Source organism: Mus musculus, chromosome 13, assembly GCF_000001635.26.
Source record: "Mus musculus strain C57BL/6J chromosome 13, GRCm38.p6 C57BL/6J".
Lineage (NCBI taxonomy): Eukaryota > Metazoa > Chordata > Mammalia > Rodentia > Muridae > Mus > Mus musculus.
This window is the reverse complement of record NC_000079.6, coordinates 94,452,514-94,474,482: the sequence shown is the minus strand read 5'-3', so window position 1 is coordinate 94,474,482 and position 21,969 is coordinate 94,452,514. Positions and strand designations below refer to the sequence as shown.

Genomic DNA, 21,969 nt, shown 5'->3' with positions numbered 1-21,969 from the left:
TACCAACTGAGCATCTCCCCAGCCGGTTTTCATCATTTGCTAGACCATGAAAATGATGGCACCGAGCACAGAGAACAGCGATCTGCACACAGGTTCAGGCACCCTCTCCTTGATAACACAGGAAAGCACGGAAAACACACCAGAGAGCAGACACGGGACTAGAACCCTGATCTGCAAGAGCTATGGGAACTTGCATTTATTTAGGATTTTTAAACCTTGGTTTCCTTACCTATAAAATTGAAATATTGAGCCTGGCATGATGGGATACATCTTTAATCCCAACACATGGGAGACAAAGGCAGGTGGATTTCTGTTTGAGGTCAGCCTGTTCTACATAATGAGTTCCAGGACAGCCAGAACTATACAAAGAAACTGTCTCAAAAACAAACAAACAAACAAAAAAGAAAACAAAAACAACAACAAAAAACCCACAAACAAAACAACACTAACAAAAGAAAATGGGGTGGATATGGGTACCACTATGAAGTTTAAACAAACTGGTACCTGCCACACGTCACTGACGGGGCTCTGAACTAAGCTACATTAATTATCTGCTGCCAGACATGCTTCAAAGCCAGTGTAAGTTTTGTATTCAAAAGAAAGCTGTTTCTCAGCATAATCATATTGCATGGCTATGCTCATTAACGGGATTATATTTAAAGTTAGTGACTTCCTTCCTTTGCATGTGGAAGAGAACAAGGAAGCTAACTAGCTTTCCGACCAGAGCTAATGGTAGCTAACTAGCTTTCCGACCAGAGCTAATGGTAAAGGCTTCTGATTATCTAATTTCTAGTTCACTGCACTACTTATATGAGGAAGACATTAAGAATGTAATTCTCACCTGCTCCATTTATATTAAAAAACAAAGAATATATTCACACAATTTCTAGGTACAAGCAAAATATCTTTCATTATCAAACTTACTATGAAACAATAAATAGGTAATGCTAGTAAAGAGTAACCATTATGCAAGCCTAACATCCAGTGTATTTAAGAAAAGATTTAGAAAACATAATTGGCATTTTTTAAATGTAAAAAGTGTACTATCCGTTTCTAGCTGTAACCTTGTCAAGGTTATCTTTGGTATACAACGCTCTCTGCTTATTTGTAAGCATCACCTAAAACTGAGCTCATCAGAAAACCCAGTACATTTTGTACAGGTTTTTCTTTTCTCGAAAAGAACAGCAAAAATTATTTATAAAAACACTGACAGGAAGCTTACGAATCTCCAACAAAGTAGAAAAAGCTCAATCCATTGAAACTAAATACCTTAGAAATTGAATCTACACAGCTACAAATGCAATCGCACAAATGTGGCTGGCACTGATGCAGAGAATTCAATTCTCTGTTTCCTTGAAGCAGAGAACAGTGCAGGTACAGCGGCAAGGAAACACAGTGCTCAGTTCCTCTAAGGCAAGGTGTATCTAACACGTTGCATTCAGAAACACAAGAACAGCGCTCAGTTTTCAGCCCAAAGGGTTTTCTATAAAATGGTAGTTACCCAAGAAGCTCTCATTGTTAGAACAAAATTAATCTCAGAAAGGTCAACTTACTGACTCTATTACTTCTACATTGCGAACCGATGGGTCAGGCGCCACCTCTGGCCAATTAGATAATTCCAGGTACCCGGACGCTTTAATGTTGAGAGTATGAGATAAGGTGCCAAGCTGGAAGCGATCCCTATCTATTAAAAATGGAGGAAAATAGAAAATAAACAATATGAGCTGTATATAACAGATGACAATCATATCAGAGCTCAAGGTAATTGGCATATTACCACAAATGTCAAGGAATAAATATAAACCAGGAAGCTCTTCATAGGTCAGAAAACTGATTTCAGCCCATAGATTACAATAATCTCCCCCATAATGGTCAATAAAAAAGCTAATCAGTCAGTGTGTTTGGAGGTGTTGCTCTGAAATGTAGCTTCTCTAAAAATTACTTTACTGTGAATATTAGGAATGACAGCGCAGCTAAACCATCCATATACATGCCTCGGCACAACACACGCGGAATCTCAATGGTTTCTGTGCCACACAGAACTGCATTTACTGTTTTACAACACTTAAGTAAGAAACCACGTGGAAGCCAAGCTCCAGAGCCACGTGGTCCCAACCATACTCGCTGCTTGTTAGCTGACAAGATATTTAATTACAAAAAGCTGGGGAAAAGAACACAGCTCCTTCCTTGAAAAATGAACTTGAATGTAAAGATTCTGTATGAACTAATCTCTAGAGACGCTGGCATTAGTGTACATGGGTATTTAATGAATAACTCACTATTATTAGGTATCAGGAACTAAAAGTATTTGTTTAAAGCAGAAATAAAGCCCATGGCTATAAGAACAGAACAGGTATTCTACCTACCGTTCAGTTAAACTGCCTAATGAGAATAAAAACCAGAGAACCTGAATCTATTTAGGAAAACAAGGTCTACAGGAAAATAAACCTTAACAAACATAAGAATAAAACTTGCCGTGAAGAGATGAAAAAGTGCAATCACAATGTTCTCCCACACCCACACGGAAGTCGTGTTTCTCAGAGGGAAGCCTGAAGCACATGGGAATGGGCACACTGACACGCTGTAGGCAGCGTGCTGTAAGCTATGCATCTCGTGATACCTTTAAAGGGAGACTCGAGCAGTGGCGCAGGCTTCGGTGCTAGGAAGATTTTTTTGGCATATTTACTTAAGGCTCCACTCTTCTCGTTCGGAACAATAAGCTGCCTAATAAATCGTGTGCGGTCTCTGATGTCGTAGTTTTGATCATACTTGCCGAGATTTAATATGTACTGGGTAAGCAATTTTGTCTGTTCGAAAAAAAAACAGAACAAGTTGAAAATACGGTTATTTATGATTATTGATAACTCTGGATAAACATATTTAAAGATGTAATAAAAATGAATGGTTATGTCAAACAAATGTCGTTCCATGGGGAATATGCATTTCTAACGTGGCAAATGGAATTCTGTAGCCAATGCACATGTCCTCTTCTGTGCTGGGGAGGTGAATGCTGAGCTCTGAGAAGCAGCCATGTGCTAGATTATTAAACTGCTGAAGTGGAAAGAAAGGCATCATTAAAAAAATAATCATATATGGCAAACCCGCTGAAGGGTCTACGTGAGAATAATGAATGTGGAAATACAACTAAAAACATGGCACTCAAAACTTAATCGGAAAAATATGCGGGACATCAAAACATCAGAGAGTATTAGGGGCTGGCAAGCCGCTTCTCCTGAGGTGTGCTTTATGAAGAGATACTGTCCCTGGCACAGGCAGTGTCTGCACTCTGACTGCACTCCGTTACTTTCCCCTGAATTATGACCCATTAAAGCAGACACATGAATCACTGAACTGGATCACTGCAAATTATTTGCAGTGCATTTAGCTGTTACTTTTTCATAAAAGCTGCTGATGCCCTCTAAAAACTAGGATGAAAGAGTTCTTCCATTTTTCCACCATGCCGCTTATAGCCTCTAGTAATATTGGTCATTTATTTATTTACGTAAGCTTTTACACCATAATCAGGCTTGCTAAGTCAACTTCTGAACGCACTACATTAATGTATATTGAGATGATTTTAATAGTAATTAAAACAATATTGGAATATAACAAAATAGGTTTGTATTTTAAACTACAGTGTTTTTAAATGAAAAGGCAATTTTAATTTAGAAATCTACATGTGTACAATTGTAAATTAAAGCTAAAAGGAAGTCATAAAATAAGGAGAAAATAACCAAAGATTGGTACTATTAGAGAATGGTACACACATTATAAACAAATGACAATAGAACCAATCAACAGGGAGAAGCAAAGACACCGCTAGAACATCATGGCAGAGACCAGGGACAGACAGTTGGGCCCTAAACAACAGTCAGCGGAGGGCTGGCCAGGAGAGCAAGGAAGCTTCTTTTGGAAGCAAGGTATTTGAAAGCCTTAACACGGGTTTATTAAGAAGGAATTATAAATGCTTGCAGGTTTTCCTGAATCTAGTTACCAACTACGGCTGTCCGTGTTGCCTCATCCCTAAGTAAAGACTTCCATGGTTCCTGTTTAAAGAATGGCAAGCAGCCGGTACCCGGACACCTGAGAAACGCAGCTCAGCAGCAGCTCACACATGGGGCGCTGCACGGCTGAAACTACCTGCACCGGAGAGCTGGGAATGTGTATAACCGTTACTATCCGCAGATCAGAGCGAAAATCACAGCTGGTTAACACCCACATCCACCTGAGCACTGAGACAGAGAACCCGCAGCTCCATTTAACCAAGAAAATGAAGCCTATGAATGTAACTTTTTGAACTGGCAGTCATATATTCTGCTTATAAATTTCTTAACCCCCAAACTAAGTTTTCAAAATTAAACTTTTAAAATACATTAACAAGCATATTAACATTGAAAATAATTAAAACTATGTATGTATAAAATTATTGATAAGCTTATAGAACAATTCTCTTAAAATGTATTTTCAAAATAAAATTCTTCATAACATAAAATGCCTATCTCTATGCAATGATGCACTGAAATAAGTACAATAATTATTCATCTCACACTAGAGTAAACAATTTCTTTGCTGTCTGTCTCTAGTAGCAAAGACACTTAGAAACAAAGGCATTTCTCTGAAGAATGCATTTATAATATAGTCCATTTTGTCTTATATTTTTCAAAGTTAAATTTTATGATTAGAAATTACAAAATTGCTGTCATTTTCAATGTATTCCCTATATATCACAATATTTGTATGTATGTATGCTGTACATGTATATGCATGTATGTATGTGTATGTGTGTACATGCATGTGCATCCATCAGCTTGGGTGTCTTCCGAGGTTGCATCCCACCATGTGTTTTGAGACTCGGTCTCTCTCTGAACCTGGAGAGCATGGATTGCTTCAACTGATTGGACAAAAAGCGCCAGGGACATAGCAGTGTCAGCTCCTCCCCTCCCACCAGTACAGAAGTTACAGATGTTTGCGCCTCTGTCCTTTTTTTTTTTTTTTTTTTTTTTTTTTTTTAAGCAGCCTTATTTATAATAGCCAGAAGCTGGAAAGAACCCAGATGCCCCTCAACAGAGGAATGGATACAGGAAATGTGGTACATCTACACAATGGAGTACTGCACCTCTGTTCTTAACTCACATGGCACTCAACAGTGACATCACAGAGACCGAGATTCAAAGCTGAGGTGAAGAAAGCTACTTGTGTGTTATCAATGAAGACACTGCTGCGTTAAGCATGGAAGCTGGGGACACAACTGGGTCAGACCCTGAGACGGGTCACCATAGGGAGGAGCACCTGAGTAAATCACCGTGGCACTGTAACATCACTAAGGGTTCCATTCAAACCTCAAACAACACTGCCTCAGACAAGAATCGAATACAACAAACGCTGAGACACAGTGTGCTCTAACAGTCAGTACCCTCGGCTCTATTTATTACACTTTGATTTTAGTTAAATTTAGATTTAAGAAATCAGTGCTGTTACCAACTAGTGGCTAAGGCTATCAAACACTAACATCAACTACACACTTGTTACAGTGATTGGTACTCAGGAAAAAGAAACCTGAGGAAAAATACTACAAAAATTAAGGAATTTATTATTTAAACTATCTTTGTAAGAGATACGTACCACATCCTTACCTAACTATTCTAACAAGTAATAAAATGGCAAATATTTATTCAGACAATAGTGTCCTAAAACAGTTGCACACTAATGACAAAGATATGCCCTGGGAAAGGTGCCATTGGGCCATGTCACAGCTGTGGGGCCAGAGTGCACTCAGACACACTGAATCACCAAGTACTGGTACAACCATCATTGTACATATGGTCTATTAATGTCCAAAATATCATAAGACAATGAATAAATGTGGTTAACAGTCAGAACAAACTAGTAAAGATCATGTAAAATAGTCATAAAGCAAGTCTAAGATATAACTATAAGGAATAAAAAAATTACACACAGAATTCAGCACCCAGTTTAACAAGTTACTTTTAAAGGCAAGAAATTGAGAAAGACATCTAGGAACTGCATAGAATTCTTAACTTACTCGAGAAGCAAATCTAAGCAGCACTACTGTTCTGTACTTTCATGAGCAAAAAGTTCCTTCCTGTGACTTAATGAAGTTTTTAAATTCAACAACAACAACAACTTTCTTGTCAATTAGAAAGACTGTCTGTAAGATCTCCCTGTTTGGTTTTTTTGCCAGAGTGGGGACTACTGTGAATTGAGCCTACAGTCTCAGGCATGCCAGGCAAGTGCTATGCTACTGAGCTCAAGCCCTAGCCCAGGCTTCCTTTCTAGTTCATATTTACTTCCTTTTTGGGGGAGAGGGACAGGGGGAGGGAAAGGAGGGAGAGGAGAGGAAGAAGACAGGAGGAAGGAGAGGGGAAGGAGGAAGAGAGGGGGAGGTAGAGGAGGAGGAAGAGCAGGAGAGGCAGAAGGAGAGGAGGAGGAGAGGCAGAAGGAGAGCAAAGTCTCGTCACTGCATAGCACCAAGCCTTTTGTCAAATGAGAACAAAAGGCAAAGTGAGGAGACTTCTGCAAAGGTCCAAATCAGGAAACATGATCCTGACTTAAGGAGGATCCCTAAGATATCATCAGTAAGATCACCCAGTTTCCTACTGAGAACCAAATGCCTCAAAGAGTAAAAAGGGACCTCTCTCTAAGTAGCAGAGAAGGAGAAACTTGAGTGTCTCACAGAGTATCAAACAGTAAATGAACCATATCTGTACATATCGCTATTTCTAAGATATGCCGTGAAAAGCTGCAAAACTATAATAAAGTAGAATGTGTGTTTCAGAACTACGAGGCACTATGAGTTTATTAATGCGCACTCACATAATGAAAATAAGCTTGACTGAATGGAACACACCAACAGTACAGTGCGCTCACCAATACGGATAGAGGACGATGCCAGCGGGAGCTTCAGGCTTCAGAGCCTTCACTTTTAAAAGGAGAAACGGAGCAAATGCTGACAGTAACCGTGTCCGACTGATACGGGTTTTGTTCCTGTTATGTTTGTTTCCGGGAGTTTGCAACTTTCCATAATTACACATAAAGCCAGGCTAGGGCCAGCGCTGACTCGTTACTTACCTCTATACTCAAAACCTCAGGCTTTACTAGAAGCGCCTTTTTAAAAACACCCATGCCGAGTCTTCATGCCTTGAATGTCCAGACTTCAGCAGCTATAACAAGTCACAAAGCCTCTAAGATTCTGCACACACACGACTGCACTTCCTTATGAACACGCTGATAAAGAGGGACCACACTGCCCTTTCCCTAACACAAGAGGCCAAAGGAGTAGGTTTCTTCCTGAAAACAAGGTGACTGCTGGTAGCTAACTACTTCCCTTACTATGAAAAATCATTTCCCCTAAGAAAAGCCTAGCGGTTGACCAGAACTTGGGCGCCAATGAAAAAGGAATCACCATGAGCTGAGCGCCACGCCAGGACGGTCTGCTTCCTTCCTCACAGTCCTGCGGGAGGAGTCAGCTCTGCTCTACGCCAGTGACACATTCCAGAGAAATTCAGGAATAATTTGAATTGTGTGTTTGATTTCTTCTGCAAGCAACAGCAGGTAAAAGCAGAAAATGAACCTAGCAGAACTCGGGTGCCCAGGTACCTGCCAAATACAGCCTTATGCACCCACATCAGATGCTGACCTGTACGTGCTGTGAGCCTCTCTTCATACAACTTTGCTCCTGATTTCACATGACTCTTGATTATCCATGTCCACAGAAGAGCAGAACCTATCACCACATGCTTCCTCGCTCAACCTTGGGCTCCACGTTAGACTCGGTACTCCTGATGAGTTGTGTGTATTTCTTGAGAACCGCTATATTTAAAACTGTGGTTTTGTTTTTGAGGTTCTCACTTAAAAACTCTATAGCCTATTTCTGAGGTTTTGAGCAATGGGATTCTAATTCCATCTCCAGCAATTCCTGTGTCTGATAGAGTGTGGTTTTGCACAACATGATGACTTTAAGAACACACACATTGCATAACAATGACTAAATTACTTTGACTCCTAGTCCAACTAATTAGGAAACTGTCCCAGACAGGTACTGTAAGCTGTGAGAAAGCACATGGAGAGTTAATAATGGCCTGTTCACAATTACACGTGCTCCCATCCCCACTGGGACATGGAGTTCTAGGTTGGTCATCACACAGCAGATTAAAAACTGCTGCTCCCCATCCCAAAAAAAGGTGCAGAGGGAGAGGGAGAGGATGACAGAAAATAATGGAGCATGTGTAAATAGAATCACAACACACAGGATATATGTAAGAAATTGTTAAACAAGAAAACCACGAATAAACCTATTTCCCAAGAATTCCAAGCTTTCATCTGAAAGAGCCTGGGATTGGAAGTTTGGTTTAAATTTCTTTTTTAAAACTTTCAAACCATATTATAACAGATTAAAAAAAAAACATAAAGGCATAAACATGCTTTAAGCCATACAGTATCAGATTTAAAATATCATAAAGCAGCTGTGTAATTCTGCTAGTAGACTATATACTACCACAATGATAGAATGCTTATCTAACATGCACAAAAATCCCTGATCCAACCCTTAGTCACACACCCACACCCACACCCACACCCACACACACGCACACACACACTCACACACACGTGCACACATGCACACACACACACACACACACACACACACACACACCCCTATCACTTAAAGTAAATGATCTGGACAAGCAGGTTGTTCTGTGGTGAAAGTGTCCTAAGAGAGAGGACTAGGAGAAAATAATGAAGTTGGGTATCAGAAGGTCTTATACAAGCTATTTCTTATGCCAAGCAAACTTATTAAGAAGTATAGCATCTTATATACTATTTCCTGAGGAGAAATGGGACAGAGTCAGCAGAAGTCTAAGCAAACAAAGTTGCACAAGGGGAACACAGAGCATCTCAAAAGCATCCGAGACTGAGCACACAGTGGCCTTGGAACTGATAATGTTTTAGGAGGATAAGCCAAGTTCCCAAGAGCAGAAACCTCAATTCCTTCAGGGCACTGGCTCCAGCTCTACGGGTCTTGCACGTCCACTCCCGGGCAAAGATGATGCATTCAAGTTCCCTTTGCCCTCTCATCAGGGTCTCTGAGAAAGTCGATGGTCGATCTGGATCCCCAAGGAAGGATGCTCATTTTCTGAGTATTATATTTTCCTGTACTAGAATTACTCTTCCTTTGTCTGCAGCCCTCATTCGCCTGGCACTGTGTCGATGAGAATGTTCTCAAACTCACAGAGAATCCATCTGCCCCTGCCCCTGCCCCTGCCCCTGCCCCTACCCCTGCCCCGTCCCTGCAGTGCTGCGACTAAAGGTGTGTGCCATGCCCAAGCCAGACTTATTAACTTCTACTTGATTTTTAAAAATCATTTCTATTTCTCTCCAGAGACTTCTTATCTTTTCATTCACTATGAGTATACGTTCCTTTACATCATTAACCAAACTTCTTAGTTGTTTCAAAACACTCACCTGCAAATCCTAATTTGTGTCCAAATAACTTGGGTTTCTATTGACATTTTTCCTTCTTGAAAACGGGTCATATATTCCCAATCATCTTTTTTTAATTGAGGTTAAATAAACATGAAGTCTACTACTTTAAGGTTATAAGTCAGTGACATTTATACTGTTACATAACCATCAGCAGCTCCTGTCTGTACAACTTTCCACACTGAAACTTGACCCCATTAAGCCACGACACCCCATTGTGGTTCTCCTTCTGCTGAGTAAATCTGGATTACAGACATTATGTTACAGGCACCACCCTCACTGTTAACATTCCTTAATTAGTATTGAGTTTTTGTTAGCTTCAACACACCATTGACTTGATGAGGTTCAAAGTGTATATTCTATTTCCTGGTTGCACCTCAAATTTCAGGTCAGGTCTTTTATTCTTAGGGTGCTGCTTTGGTGCTCTCAGGAATCAAATACCAGGGCAATTTACCCATAGACTTCCAGGCTCTTCCACTGCTGGCACTCTAGAACTCTTGTGTAGCCTTGTCATGTCTGCAGGCTGCTTGCTGCTGCCCTCCACTTCCCCTTTAGAACACAGCTGCCTTGTACAGGACCAACTGGGCACCCCCTGCTCCGTCCAGGTCCCACCCCCACCCCTGCACTGCATCTTCATGTTCTGTCTGTCTCTCTCTGCTCTGGGTGGTTAGGCTCTCAGAGTTTCCCGTTTAATCCTGTTATCTCTGGGAAGGTCATGCTAATTAGAGTTTACTTTGCCATCTGAAAGCAGGGCATTAAAATTATCTTTGAGTTCTCTTTACTTTCGGTCAAAAAAGACATCTTTCTCTCTCTCTCTCTCTCTCTCTCTCTCTCTCTCTCTGTGTGTGTGTGTGTGTGCGTGTTGGGGGTAAGCAAGCACTCGCTTGTGGAGGTTAGAAGTCAACCATGGGGAGTGTTCCTCAAAGACCATCACTTTATTTTCTTTGTCCTCCTAAATTTTTATTATTTACTTATGTATTCAGAGGAAAAGGAGAAGAGAAGGAAGAGCAGGAGAGGGGAGAAGAGGGGACTAATGTGGAGGGTGGAAAGCACCTTGTAGGACTTGGCAGCAAGACTCGTACCCACTGAGCCACCCCACCCCCACACACCTTGCCTTTTGAGGCGGGGTCGGTCCCTAACTGACCTGAAACTTACCAGTGAGGTTGAATGAACCCAGCCCCGGATCTGCTGTCTCTACCTCCCACTGCTGGGGTTGCAAGCATAGACTGCTACACTCTGCCTTTTTATTTTTATTTTTAAATGATTTCTGGATATCAACTTCAGGCCCTCATGCTTCTACAGCAACAACTTTACTGATGTTGGCATTTCCCTAACACCAAGTATAGACATTTTAAAGAAGCAAAATTTATTCTCAACTATTCTTTATGCATACAGATAAATAATATTAAATAGTATATAAATAACACTAAGCCTTATTAAAAAAAACTTACAAATTCTCTAGAAGCAAGAAATTCAGTGGGAGTCAGGAGAGGCTCAATGAGTTATCAGAACCCCAGGGAAACGGGTCTACAAGTCAGTCCTAGGCCTCTGTGTAAAGCCGGCTCTGCTCTGAACACTGGCCCACTCTCACCTACTCAGTTTTAAAGACGGTTTAAGAAAACACATGTAGAAATATTTTTACATTTTTTTCAAAGGAATCGGCTTAGTCTCTACCCAGGACTCACTGTGTTATGAACCACTAAGAAATACTGTTGAGCTGACGGTGCATACAATTATTTATTAGTGCTAATTTTCTCTCCATAATTTTCCCAACCACCTCCTCTTAAAAAAATAAAAACAGTGGAAACAGGCCACATCGTCCATCTTTGTATCATTTAAAGATAATGAGCTGTGAAATAGTAAAGAACTTTCAGAAATCATGCTCGCCTTCAGGAGTAGTGTCTACAGCAGTCATGGGGACAGCCATTGTCACACATACAACAGCAATATATTTGTGATAGGCAACGTATGAATTTAAGGAAGCCCAGTATACACTTTAACACATGTACCTCTACAGATTTCCCAAACTCCTCAAATAGTTTCATGGCTCTGCCCTGCTCTCTCCTTCCTGTGTTCTGCATACCGGCACAGACTTCCTCCAGGCCCTCTCGAGCATCTTCATAGGAAAACTGACCTCTGCTTCTGCATCAGACCTTCTGAACTCCCTCCTCACCACTGCACCTCAACAACTCTACCACAGCTCTTCTTATCAGTCCGTTTTTCCACTACTAGATCAGAATGACTTGTCTGCACTCCCACCATCAACCGTAGGACCTAGTACAGCAGGGTGCAGTATCGCTGAGATGTGGGAAGGCTGCAGGGTGGGAAGGCTGCAGGGTGGGAAGGCTGCAGGGGCTTGGGTAGCGTAAGGGAAGTGCTTGTCAGGCTGAAGATGCATCAGTCTCTTACCTGTTTGGAATTAGTTAAATACAATTTTGCTGCAAGATTTAAAATCTGCAGTTTCACGAGATCATCTTCACTAGTGAAACTTTTAGCCATTTTCCTCAAAACATCAGGAGCAATTTTAGGAACTCGTTCACAGTTTTCTCCAATTAGCCAAAGGATGCTTGCTCTAGCCACAGGAACCTAATACAAAAAGCAGATCACATTATCAGAAGAGGTACAGTCAGATATTCCTCAACGTCAGCATAGAAAAGGCTTAGAACTACAAAGATTTCCATTCCTTTAGGAGCTGCTACGGCACTGAGCATTTGATGTGCATCAAGAATAGACACTAAGGGAATCTCTAGAGATGACTCAGTGGGTCCCAGCACCAGCTGCTCTTTCACAGGACCTGGATTTGGGTCCCAGCACCTACATGGCAGTTCACATCCACCTGTAGCTCCAGTCCCAGGGGATTGGATGCCCACGTCTGTCCTCCACAGGCACCAAGCACACATGAGGTATACAGACACACATGCAAGCAAAATGCCTCTTCATATTATATAAATAACACTTTTAAAGCATATTTCAAAGAAACGCCTTGGAAAGATTTAGTACAGTAAGCACTACTTGTCTAGAATACAGGTCCATTCAGAGTCCAGCAAACCCAGACCAAACCTGAGTGACTGCAGCCTCCGGTGGATCCTCTCACTGTTTGACACTGCAGGGGCACAAGTGCACTGTACTGTACTTTAGTATTATAATTTTTTAAAATAAAGTACACTTCAATATAATTTGTTTTCCTAAAAATCACTGCCTTGCTACAAATTGGAAACCTTCCATCAGAACCATTAAGACCAACATTTTAGAGTATGCAAATTAGTTTTATTACTATTTGCTTATTTGTATCCTCTCCTATTCCAGAAGGAATTTGAGAGGGCGTGTAAATTAGTTCCTGTGAACATTTTCACCTAGCATAGAAAATATGCTTTTTATTCTAAGTGCAAAAGCTGCTGGCTACTGTGTGGCAGCCGTGAGAACAGACAGCATGCCAGCTTTCCGTCAAGTCCCTTCCAAGGCCTCCAAGCCTTGCTGCTTCCTGGGCAGCTTCATAGGTGCTCAGTTTGACTTCAAAGGAAGAAAGCAAGAACGAAAACCTTTCCATGGCTATAATTTTATCACAATATCAGCCATGTCAAATTCCTTTCAAATATTTGTTTCATAACAATAATATAATAATATAAAAATGACTAACGTGAATCAGCAGAAATCAGCGGTCATCAAAAACACTTGGAAATGTAAGAACTATACACTTCCTAACGTTGTAACAGCATTGACGTTAATCCATACTTAAACTGAACGCAGTAACAGAGAGGAAATTGGTCTACTTATGCAATGTAAAAGGGCCTAAGGGCTATGTCAAATCTATTCATGCAGTGTGATAAAACCGATACCCTTACTGTACACTGACTTCTGGAGAGGAAGAGGTTATTTCTAATGTTCCCAAGGTTACACTGCATTAAGACCTTACTCCCGATCTATTATTTTAAATTGGGCTAAAGAACAGTAATTGAGTGGTGCATTAAGTTTCCAGCCCGGAGCAATTCAAGTGGCCTTCCATAGTGAGAGGAACTTCTAAATGAGAACAGATAGGCAACTCAGAGCTCAGTTATGCTACATTTATTTTTCTTAAATATTTTATTATAAATTGCAACTCTAGAAATCAGAATTTTACAACATAACACAATTTATTGTCTGATTTAAGTATTTTTCTTTGGCAACATACTTAATTCTCTTTTCTAATTAAAAAGACAATCACAAAATAAAGGTATTAGAACATTTTAGACTCATGAGTATATTAAGATTAAAACAACAGTATTTTAATACTCTAAGCATTCATAATAGCAACATTTGAAAGAATTTTTTAAAAAATCAATAAATCAATTCCAACAATGAAAAAAAGTCAAGATAGTAGAGGAGAAAAAAGGGTAACATTGGGAATGTTCTAGAATTGAGTTTAAAAATTCTTTAGCAAACATTTTTAAAATGTAGAAACTTGTTTATAATAAGGAATAATAATAATAATAGTATATCAAATAGTAATGATATTTTATAAAAATTTCAGAAGACAGACAGGGAAACACAGGGCTAGAGTCCCAGCCCCCAGCAGGCAGGAACCAGGAAGGAAGCCCAGGCAGCCTGGGCTACATGAGGCTGTATCAAAAAACCAAACAAGGAAGCCTTGAGAAACTAACAAGGCCAGGGCTGGTATGCATTTGCTAGTTAGAAAACTAAGATCTTCAAATTCAATCCCTCCATCGCCTAAAGCTAAAACTAAAGCTGCAAATAAAAGAGTTTACCCTGCTCCCCAGGTTTATTCAACAACATAATAAGCAGAAGTGGTGAACTAAAATTCAACTAATAATACACCACGCACGCATGCACGCACAGGCAAGCGAGCAGGTGCACGCACACAAGGTCAAACATAGAATAACAGTCTTTATACAAACCCCTGCTTTTCAATATTCTCAAAGGCAAACTGGACTGTAAGTGACTGTGTGCGACTCTTTACTCTGAATGCCCTGAGCAAGTGGTTAAGTGCACTTTTCAAGCCCTCTAAGAGAAGGTACTTGCCACTGCCATTTTAACCCATTAACTTGCCTGCAAAAACAAATGATTCCTCCCCACCACAGTTATAAAAAGACATCTAGAGAGAATTTACAGATCGCTCTGTTCGCAGCTCAATTTAAAAGCTATTGTGTTTCAACAACAGCCCACTGCACTGGACAATAATCTAAAGTAAAGCTACAAAATCATCAATTTTATTTATTTAAATTTGCCAAAGGCAGAATGAGTAGCTATCTAAGCGAGCTGCACACTAACAGCAAGTCAGACCCCAACAGTCTGTATCTAGGCTCTATATGCATTAAAAACTTAGAACTGAATTGTGTGTCAGTGTCAAGGTGCAGTGAAGGGGAACTCGTGACACAGCAGTGTCCAGTGAGGCATCTGGACAAACATGCATGACGTGCCACTCACTGTCCTTCCAGAATAACATCCAAGTGTTCTTTCATGGCACCTGTAACGTGGAAATATTACACCAAAGCCCACGACAGCAACCCTCAAGCAGTGTGCATGTTATTCTGGAGCAACCTTCCCAGAAAAGCAGTTACAAATGAAGGACACACCAAAGGACACTATGGTCACAACCAGAGCACACAGGATGACTGCTACAGCCAGCGTTTCCTCAGTGTGGATGAGCTCAGGAAGGAGAACAATGTGAACATTAGTCTTCATGTGTCAACTTTGCTACTCCCTAAATAAGCAATGACATCCGTCTTAATATGACAAAATCTATCAATGTTCTGTCCTCTTTAAACCCTGCACACCTAACATCTAAAGAGTCCCTATATACAATCTGTCACAGAACTTTTGAAGACTGGCTGATTTCTCAGATGTCCACAAAAACAGTATGCTTGCAGCTCTACCACTAACTCCACTGGGAACGTCAGGACACTGGAGCAAGAGTGGGGCAAAGCAAAAAGTTGCCCATGTGTCCCAGCTCATCAGTGGTGGTGCCAGCACTGAAGTGTGACCCTGAACCTCCAAATCCCCCTTGGACCACTGGAAGAGACAAGGGGAGGCAGCAACCTGAAAAAGGGCTGTCCCTAACCCCACATGGATCACACATCATGGTGGAGAGTGACTTCACTTCTATGAGCCTCATTTGCTCCAATGAAGGAATACACAGCTCTACCCCTGCTGTTTCTACAAGAGCCTGACCACCCAAGGAGGGTATAGGCTCCCTCCTGCCTGGTTCTACACTAGCCTGGCTCCATTTTCTCATTCCCTTTCATCTCTCCTGGCAAAAAAAAGAGGAGGTAGCCAAGGGTGGAAGAGGTCTGGCTTTCAGTCCTATACGGCTCTCCTAGGGAGGTACCAAGCCTCGGTTGCTGGTTTCTCGGGTGATTTAGGTCCTTGGTGAATACTGTCCTCTGGGTAAGGCTGGCTTCTCCTGAATCTGCTGAGTTTAGACATCACCCTGGACTTTAAAGTACAAATCAGGAAAAGAGGTTGGATTTCAGGATCTGCTTCTAAGCCTTACTAGTTTAGAGAAGCTTCGTGGCTGTTCCTGTAAGAATCTCTCATGATCAGAAGGGAGAGATAAGGGCTAACCTTTGTGATTCACTCAGGTTCTGCCTGCTACATCCTCACCAGCTTCTGATGTTTCCTCCTGACCACTGTTAGTGTTCTGTAAGACAGCTGTCTCTGTCAGTTCCCTGTCATGTGACCTGTCATAGGTGACACCTCACCATCAGCTCCTCTTCTAAAATTCGGGTCCACACAGCACAGCAGCATGAAACCTCCTGATTATTCCAATGCGCTTCATGCTTCAGCGTCGGTCTCTTTGCCTCGTGAGGAAGGGCTCTGTTTTATTAACTTTTCATAAGCTCGGGTCAAATATGTATTTACTGGATGCTTTTGCAAATCAGAAAACCTTTCACCTGGGATTCTTCTTCTTGGGTCTTTAGGTTGTTTCATTTTGTTCCTTTACGATTTTGTCTTGTTTTGTTTTCTTTTATATTTGTTTACTTGGCAGGCAGGGTGTGGGGAGGCTGCCACAGTGTACATTCAGAGAGGTCAGAGGTCAGTCTGTAAATGTCAGTTCCTCCTTCCACCCTGAGGGTCTTAGGGATCCAACTCAGGTCATCACGGCAGCTTTGCCACTTCCCTTCTCCAAATTCCTTACATACAGACCCATGCTCTTCACTTCTGATCTCTAACAGTCAGGTCACAAAGCTCGTTATGGCACATAACCAAGTGCACACGAAGGTCAGACCCCTGGAGCTGGAGTACAAGAGGCTGTAAGCTCCGCAGCATGGGCCCTGGGTCTGCAGTCAGGTCCTCTGGAGAACAGCAAGTGCCCTTAACTGCTAATCCATCTTTCCATCTCCTTTTTTATTTTATGGAAAAACAACATTTATTCTATAAATTCCCTCTTTGATCTAAAAGTATAGCTTTAACAGTGGGGTTTAGCTCAGGAGTAGAAGGCTTGCCTAGTATTGTTAAGGTCTTACGATCAAGCCCAACACACACATCCACGAACAGGTATGCATAAACATTTTACAAGTGCTTTAATGTTCTGTAAAATTATTTTAGCTTTATTTAAATTTAAAATTATTTAACTGTCAAATTAAATCTAACTTTATTGAGAGGAAAAATATAAAATCAAAGTTCCCTTTGTATCTAATACATTTTTGATACTCTGAAAATATTCAATGGACGTCCCCCCTCACAATGGGCATCACCCATCACAGAGATGTTAGAGCTGTATTTACTAACTCACTGCATTGCTTCCCTTGGCGCATCTTCATCTCTGTCTACTATATCCACCATCTCATATTCACATAATGTACATACTTTACCATACCAACTTCACGGCACAGTTGGCCATGTTCTCTATCATATGTTTATTGCCATGTTTTACACAAACAGGACTAGGTTTCTTAGTTCCTTTGTGAATTAGCTCTTTTTCACTTTTAATGTTCCTGGTCATAAAAAATGTCTAATTAACATCAAATGTCACTTTCTGTTCACATTTGCTAAATCTCTTTCCCTGCCTTATGTTTTAACCTTTTGCTTGATTAGGGTTTTTTGATTGCAAATAGCTAACTTCTGACAAAAATGGACATCAAAACAAGCTTTACTGTCTAGACTTGTGAGGAAGCCATTGCTTGGCTAAGGCACCAACACTTCTGTCCACAGAATGCTGGTGCAATCACTGAATAAATGGTACAAGGACACAGTTGAGTCTCAAAGTTTTTCTTCCAAGAAAGTCTAAGACTTGCCCCAATGCACCACAGCACCTGATGACAAGCAGGCACATTCTCGTGTGCCACAGCTGCCACTTCCTTCTGATGGGCATGAACAAGTTCACCAGAAAATTCTGCCAGAGCAGTGTGGGGACAAAGAATTCCATCTTCCTGTTTTCCCCTCACAACTGCATACCTCTCTATCATTATAAATTACTTAAAAAAATGTAAATTCTCCCTACTAAAACCCACGGTGTCCGCCAAAGATACTCTAGTCTCTCCTTGGCCTTTTTAACACAAAATCACTTCATCTCCGTCCACTTTCTTCCGTGAGACCTGCAAACCCATCATCTGGCCTCCGTCTCGCTCCAATCCATGCGTGTTTCTAAGTCTGTTCAACCATAGTTCTCACTCAGATTTTCAACTATGCCCCTTCCTGTCAGGAGTTCTGCTGTACTGCTTCACTGTTTACACATAGTTATGTATGGGAAGTACACGGACTTTTCTCTGTGTGTAGTCCCAAACTGCCCCCATCTGGAACAGACTCCCGTAACCTGCCCTCTGACCTCTATACAGGGCTATGGCACACTTTCCCACATGCAAAAATATAGTCGATGGAGTAAGTTATTTTCATAAAAAAAAAAAAAAAAAAGCTTGAAAGCATGCAAGTGAAAGAATTCCAAAGCAAGGTCACATACTATGAGTCTGTTTACATAAAACATCAAGAATAAAACAAAGCCATAGAAACAAGAAGTAAGTTAGAGGTGCTGAGGGGAGGCTGAGGCTTAAAGTATGGGATCACCATCTAAGAGTAATGAGAATATCTGCACAGCTTCAGAGCACACAAATCCTACTGAATAATGCATTTTAAAATGAAAACTTGTTGGCATTAAAGTACATCTCAATAATAGCAGAAGATCTCAGGTGTCTGGTGTGCTTACTGAGAAGGGCGTTATTGTTTCTAGGGTCTCTCAAAGGAAAGCACTGGGAAAGCATGTTGTTCTGCACATCTCACACATGACACGTAACTCAAGCACATGCATGTACTAATTTAATCTCTCCCTATCTGCTCCTAAATCCCACCAAGATGGGGCCACTTCCCCACAGCCCAGTGCTGGGCTCATGCTCCCTTCCCTTTTTCAGGTCTGTAATTCAGCCCTAACAAAATCTAAGCCAGAACTTAATCCAGGCATCCCATCTCTCTTAACCATTCTGCTCTGGGATGACCACTGAAGGAAAGTACTGTACTGAACAAAGTCAGCAGAGCGCAGGGACACTCACAGTGATACTGTCCAAGAGCTTGGCCATATGTCTGATAATTTCACCATGCTGTGCAGGCTGCATTTGCAACAATTTCTTTATAACAACCACACTCTCAGCAACAACTATTTCTGAAAGACAAAGAAAGAGATTACCATATTAAATACGTATAATCAATTCAATTGCAATCTGTCTGGGAGAATGCAAATTTCAATGAGCAAAACATCCTCGATGCTTAAATACAATGAAAACCTAAATCATGAGCATATTCTTCAGTGTTTGTAGTGAATGTGTCTTATGAAAAATTCACCTTACTCTCTGTCCTCTGCAGCTGTCTCTTAGCTTCTAGAATACCTCTCACCTCTGCAACCTAAGTGACGTTACGTTCTATAGTGGATGGCACTTTTGCCTTTTAGCCAGAGCTTTTTATAATCAAACACCTCCCATCTAACCATTTTCCATACTGAGTAGGGGAGAAGAGAGGGATGACAACCACACCAAACCCTGCTAAACTGATGCATCCAGAAACACCAGCAGCAACAACCAGGAGTAACAGGAATGGAATCACCATAGAAACAGCATTCACCTCAGGGCCAAATGAGTGACCATGAGCTGATCGCTTCCACGTGTGCTGTAAACCCATCTACCTACTCGCCCGACTTGGTACCCTCAGAGGGCTCTGCATGCGGACGCATTAGCCAGGCCGCCTTGTGGCTTCTCAGAGCCAACAGGGGTCAGAGGCTATCTTACCCTGTGCTCTAACCCCGCCTATACCTTGTTCATAGCTTTCAGTGATTCTCTTTAAGTGTGCCACCTGTTTCTCAAAGGCACTTTATTGAATACAATTGCTCTGGAAGTGAGTAGGAAGCTGATTCACAAGCTGGGGTTTGGAAAGCGAGCTTTCGTAAGGAGTGGCTGCAGCAGTCTCGTCTCCTTTGTGGTAGCACCAGCAGGGACGCGGCATCCTAGTGTCTGAGCATCTGACCTTACAGAATAACTACCATGAGCTATTATTTTCGTGTGCACGTGTGTTGATGCAGAACTGTGACAGTCTGGCGATGTGCTATGTATGCGTTGTGCATACTTGCAGAGGGCAGAAGCCAAGACTGACTGCACGTCTTGGTCATTTTCCGCACTGTTTGAGATAGGGTCTCTTACTGAACTCACTGGCCCAACACTGCCCAGCCAGCAAGCCGCAGGCATCCTTCCAACATCACTCCCGCACTGGAGCAGACACAGGCCATCTTGCCCGGCCTTTACGGGAGACGGGATCTGAACTCATAGTCTCCTTGTATGGCAAGTACTTACTGACTGAAGAATTTCCCCAGGCCGTATAAACTATTATTAATGCCACAGATGCCCCCCAAAAGAGTACATCCTGTCTTTATGTAAACTTTGCTTTTAAAAACATTAAGAGCAACAGAGACATTAGACAATCCCCTAGCACACACTTCAAAGGTTTAATACTACACAAAATGTCACAATTTGTACTGTTAAATTTTTCTTTGAAATATATTACCCCTTAAGAATATAAATAAAATTATTATACCTATTCACGAGTAAATATATATGCATATATATTAGGGAATTAATATTTAATATTAAGGCTTTAATTTACAAAAACACTTTATTTTCACTTTTATCTTAAGACTTTAAAGACGAATGAGGAAGCAGAGTAGAGTTGTATGATTTTGTCCAGGAGTCACGCTAAGCACCTTTGAACTCTAGAATATTCTGTAACTATAAGCAAATGCTACTTGTGTTCTTGGCCTTTTCAAGTTTCCCTCCTGTCCTCAGCAAAACATACACTATACCTGCTCCTGTCCACTGTCCCCTCACTTACAGGTAAGGAATCAGTAGAGGCAGGCTGGCTAACTACCCAAGCGAGCAGTAACGTCCAAGCAGGCAGTCTGGTTTTACATAGACACAAATAACCAGCAATCGAGAAAGGAGTAGATGGGGAAACTAAAACATATTTATTTTATTTTACTGGTGCTTCCATCAGACTGTGAGTGCCATAAAGGCACAGACTTTCACAAGCTAAATGAATATCCTATTAATCTACTCAACATTTATTAAATATCTCTACAGATTCAAACTCTCACTAAATGCTTACTGAATTATAAAAAACTAAACAAAAATGAAAACTAATCCTCTATCTAATTCCTTTACATTATAGTAGGTGCCAACAAGGTTATTCAGACAAACAAATTCCGTTAACGCGTTACCTAAAATAAACTACCACAGGCAATTAAATTATCCTAAGTCAATTGAAATGTGAATTTCTCAAACTGAAGAACCTTAAGAAATCTGTTTTTCAAATTAATCTTTCACACCGATAATGGGCTATTTTATGGCAAGCCAAGTCTGCTTTGAAAGATTCTTTGAAATCAAAGAAAATAAACTTTTAAAAAATAAGCAGTATGTGGCAGAAATAATTACTTTAAAATTAATATAAATATTTCTCATCAGAAAAAAGGACCAAAAAAATAGGTAGGCAGACATTTGTGCTATGCTTTGTATTTAAAAAGACTGTCAGTACATTCCTATCTGTCATTGGTATTGTTAATATCACAACTATAGTTACAATAAATTATTCAGTTTTTATGTGTAAAAATAAAAAGACTGTCATGTTTTCACTAATCTCTGATAGTTTTTTTATACAAAGAGATCTTAAATCAACTATTACATTAGCAAACCTTATGCGACCAAAGAAAGTCATTATCAAAGACACATAAAAATGAAAAGTCATACTTAAAAGTATGACTCAAAACAGAGACAAAAGATGTTACTGTTCTAAGTGAACCAGACACCATAGGCGCCATTTATCATGCTATTGTTTCTTTCTTTTTTTATTTTATTAGACATTTTCTTTATTTACATTTCAAATGCTATCCCAAAAGTTCCCTATACCCTCCCCCAACTCTGCTCCCCTACCCACCGACTCCCACTTCTTGGCCCTGGCGTTCCCCTGTACTGGGGCATATAAAGTTTGCAAGAGCAAGGGGCCTCT

The 21,969-nt window shown here is 40.8% G+C and overlaps 1 protein-coding gene across 4 annotated transcripts in view; it reads right to left on the bottom strand.

The window, feature by feature from the left end:
• Positions 1-21,969, bottom strand: part of Ap3b1 (adaptor-related protein complex 3, beta 1 subunit) — a 207,357-nt gene that overhangs the window by 91,834 nt on the left and 93,554 nt on the right. For all 4 annotated transcript variants that reach the window (XR_001780749.1, XR_382728.3, NM_009680.3 and 1 more), the window contains exons 14-17: positions 18,978-19,087; positions 11,911-12,087; positions 2,621-2,807; positions 1,554-1,684 (exon numbers count right to left, since the gene is read on the bottom strand). Coding sequence is in view for 2 of the 4 variants with exons in the window: in NM_009680.3 (NP_033810.2) it covers positions 1,554-1,684; positions 2,621-2,807; positions 11,911-12,087; positions 18,978-19,087 (605 nt within the window). In the remaining 2 variants the exon portion in view is untranslated. The remainder of the gene's footprint in view (positions 1-1,553; positions 1,685-2,620; positions 2,808-11,910; positions 12,088-18,977; positions 19,088-21,969) is intronic.